The following is a 3,973-nucleotide window of genomic DNA, read 5'->3' as shown; positions in this document are numbered from 1 at the left end:
GCAGAGGAAATCTCTGTGAACATTGAGCGACATACTAAACTTTTGGAGGTTGTCAGGGAAAACCTCTCAAAAGGTCATGACAAAACAAAGGGCAAGATAAAACCTGATAAACAGCCTGAGCTGAAAGTAGGGGACAAGGTTTTGAGGAAAAATGTCCGAAATAGTAGCAGAAAAGGGGGTAAGCTGGAAGCTAGCTTCCTAGGGCCTTTTACTATTGTGGCCATGCAGGGAAAGAGTGCTGACCTTCAAGATCAGAAAGGAGTGATCTATCCAAGGATCAATGTTGACCAGCTGAAGCTCACCTTTGACCCCGTCCCCAGAGTTCCACACAAAAATCTTAGGAACCAACCAACTCCCCCCACAGCTCCAGCTCCCCAACCACCAGCTCCAACTCCTACACCTTCCTCAGTTCCAGCTACCCCACCATCAGCTCCAGCTACCCCACCATCAGCTCCAGCTACCCCACCATCAGCTCCAATTCCTCCACCATCAGCTCCAGCTCCAGCTCCGACACCCTCCGCAGCTCCAGCTACCCCACTTTCAGCTCCAACTGCCTCCGCAGCTCCAGCTCCTCCACCATCAGCTCCAGCTCCAACTTCTCCTGCAGCTCCAGCTCCCCCATCGCCTGCTTTCACTCCCAGACACACAAAAACTGTAGCAGAGAAGTGTAAGTACTAACTTAATAAACTAATTAACTAACTTCATACATACATACATACTGCATACATGAATGCATACAAATTTACTTGAGACAAGAAAACTTATATTTAGTGTTAAATTGTATTTAGCCCCTAAAATGTTTGCATAATTCATTCATTAATTCCCATAAGTAACAATTTTGAATGTTTTTGTATTTTTTTTTATTTTTGACAGACGTCAGAGATGCCTGGGCTGGAAATGTTTCCCATGTCCTCCTGTCCAAAGTGGGGGCATACAAAATGTTTTATTGGGACATATCCCAAATTGGACCAAATATGGAGATGGAAAGTGAGGTATACCTTAAGGCTTTAGAGTTTAACTGCTTTCTAAATTTACTATAAACCTAATTCCTTTCTAACCTTCAGATGAAATATGTTTTTACAGGCTATCAATGCATACATGTCAATCATTGTGAGGGATCACAACGCCCAAAACACACAAAAAGCAGCTGTGATTGACTCTTTTGCAATGACGGCAATATGGCAAGGAAAATCCTCAAGAATTAAGGTCTATATCTGTTTTATTGCAAACTTGGATGTACTCTTAAAAGCAGAGTATTTTTGGTAAACCTGAAATAGCAAATACTTTTATGGAACATATTTTTGTTATATTTTATATTTAGTATTACCGACAGCTAACTTTTATTTCTTTGTTTAATTCCTTGCAGATCAAACCCCTGGACTACCACATTCTTTTGGGGATCATAAATCAAAACCATCACTGGATATTGGCGGTATTTACAGAAATTAAAAAACATACCTGTAGTACAGGCAAAACTTATGTAAATTTTATATAACTCTTTTTTTCAGGCTATCTATCCACATGAAAAAAGATCCCTGCTAATGGGTCCTCTGGGAGAGTCCAAACAAAATATAAAGCGATGTTTGGAGAGAACAAGGTAAGATATGTTTCACCCACATGCATATACACTTGTGCTTGAAAGTTTCCATCCCTCCCATTAAAAGTGGAAAAAATCTGTTGCCAGTGAAACCAGTCAAATTAACAAAAAAAAAAAAGGTATATACATATTTCATGTAACTCATGACATTGATTTTGAATTATTTTGACAGAAATATATGAAAATATATAATAATAATAATAATAATAATAATAATAATAATAATAAAATTAACAAAAACCAAAAAAACAAATGAGCATAATTGGGCTCATGAACGAAATTTTTATTGAGCAAAACATTGAGGTGATCACTGCAATCAAGTGTTTTCAATAATGTTCTATAAGACTTCTTCATCTTTTAAAAGGTATTTTGGCCCTCTGTTCATGAGAAAGGTGCTTTAATCTGTCTGTTTTTTTTCTAAACTACAATCTAAAATCAATAACCTATTTTACTGAATTTAAAATTCGTAAATTTTAATTATTGTTACTTTTTGCTAATTCTTGTCATTTGAATGACTACAGTTAATTTAGTCTTTTCTTTAATGAAAGGGTATTTAAACTTTGAAGCACATCTGTATATAGTTTTGTGGGTATAATCTGCTATGTATGAATACTTTTGTCAAATGTGTAGTAATGATGGACTTGTTTTGTACTTTTGTAGGGCTTTCCTTAGAAACAAGGGATGCAATGTGTCAAGGTGGACATGTGACACAGTCGAACACCCCTTCCAAACAGATGGCACCTCATGTGGAGTGTTTTCACTGAAGGTATATCCCCCCACACACAGAGAAAGCCAATAAATCGGCTTTTGGTGAAGCATCTGTCACCACGTTTTAACTTTGATTTACTTACTCTCTCAGTTTGCAGAAAAAATCCTACAAAATGAGAGAATTCATTTCAGTGCTACCCAACAGGCCATCAACAGATACAGGATGGAAATAGCTGTCACTCTCCTCCTACAGACTGGTTAGTTATATGCTATACTAGACAGACAACAGTCAGTTAAAACCCTGACCATCATAGCACTTTTTGCTTTAGATTAAGACTCAACAACTTACATGATTTCAAGTCTCAACTAATATTGCTTACTTTGAACATATTAATGAAACATCCATATTACTTTTGTTACAAAAACATAGACCTCAACAGATGTGAGACAAGTCAAATTTCAGCTCCTTTTATTTTAAACAGATGACCTAAATGACTTGTGCTTCTATTGTGGGACAAAGGAGCATGAGACAGACATTGACTGGGTAAGAAAAAAGAGCAACTGTGAATTTTGAATAGTAAATTCTATATGTTGAGATGTTATTATTACTACTCTAGATCATTAGATTAATATTACTCTTGTTGGCTTGCACCATTTGGCCTTCATACTTTGCATGCATAAATTGTATGAGATTATTATTTGAAAACAATTGTCTTTTTCAGATCCAGTGTGATATTTGTCTGCGGTGGTTTCACCAGACCTGTGTAGGAAGCCCATCACCACAGGAAACTTTTGTTTGCCCAGCTTGTGTTCACTGAAAAGTGAAGGGGGATGAGCTGCTCTCAAATGCAGCTTCAGTGTTAACTATAATAATTATTGTTTTCATATGTTGCTTTAGGTGTACATTATTTTTTGGGATGTATATAGTTAATAAATTGTTTTGAAAAGTTAAATAAAGGTGTCAAGACACTGCAAATGTTGTGCCAAACAAATTGAAAATGCCCATCTCTTAACTATAGATAGCTGCCCCCCCCCCCAAAAAGTTCGACAAATAAAGTCTGATCTGCTACAGTTTGTTTGTACTAAGGACATCAAAAATCACTAGCTTTCTGACAATGTTGAATATTAAAAGACTTTATTAAGCAAAAAAAGAAGAACTTCCTTATATTAACTGCATATTTTAAGTATAACGTATTTATGAATGAAAGCATCTGATGGTGGGATATATTACAAACTATAAGCAGACGTAGAAATTCTTGCAGACTGAGTCACACTGGCTGCTAGAATTTGTATACCCTATATAACCACAGTTAAGAGACCTACCTTCCTCATATTTACAGCATTTACAGCACTTGCTGCCAGAATCTGTACCCCCTGTCTAACTCTTCTATTTGAAAACATAAATGGATCTTTTTCACTGCATTTATTAGGCATGATCCATAGTACAAATAGACAGAATATTGTGAAGATTAGATATATTTCATGCTTTAAAGGCAGGGGACACAGATTCTGGCAGGCTGATTCACACAGGCTGCCAGAATATGTACCCCCTGTCTAACTTTAATATTTGTAGACATTAATGGATCTCCTTCACTGCAGATGTTAGCCATGATCCATAGTACAAATAGACAGAATATTGTGAAGATTAGATATATTTCATGCTTTAAA

At 36.4% G+C, this 3,973-nt stretch overlaps 1 protein-coding gene across 1 annotated transcript; it reads left to right on the top strand.

The window, feature by feature from the left end:
* The first annotated feature begins 212 nt into the window (after window positions 1–212).
* Window positions 213–3,149, top strand: LOC121641551. The gene is made up of 9 exons (XM_041987767.1): window positions 213–667; window positions 874–992; window positions 1,084–1,206; window positions 1,367–1,432; window positions 1,509–1,597; window positions 2,258–2,363; window positions 2,457–2,562; window positions 2,788–2,849; window positions 3,028–3,149. Exons 1-9 carry the CDS (start codon window positions 223–225, stop codon window positions 3,121–3,123), a joined length of 1,212 nt encoding a protein of 403 aa, XP_041843701.1. The 5' UTR covers window positions 213–222; the 3' UTR covers window positions 3,124–3,149.
* The last annotated feature ends 824 nt before the right edge of the window (window positions 3,150–3,973 follow it).

Source organism: Melanotaenia boesemani, chromosome 1, assembly GCF_017639745.1.
Source record: "Melanotaenia boesemani isolate fMelBoe1 chromosome 1, fMelBoe1.pri, whole genome shotgun sequence".
Taxonomy (NCBI): Eukaryota; Metazoa; Chordata; class Actinopteri; order Atheriniformes; family Melanotaeniidae; genus Melanotaenia; species Melanotaenia boesemani.
Note: the sequence above shows the minus strand (reverse complement) of the source record. Positions and strands in the feature narration are given on the sequence as shown.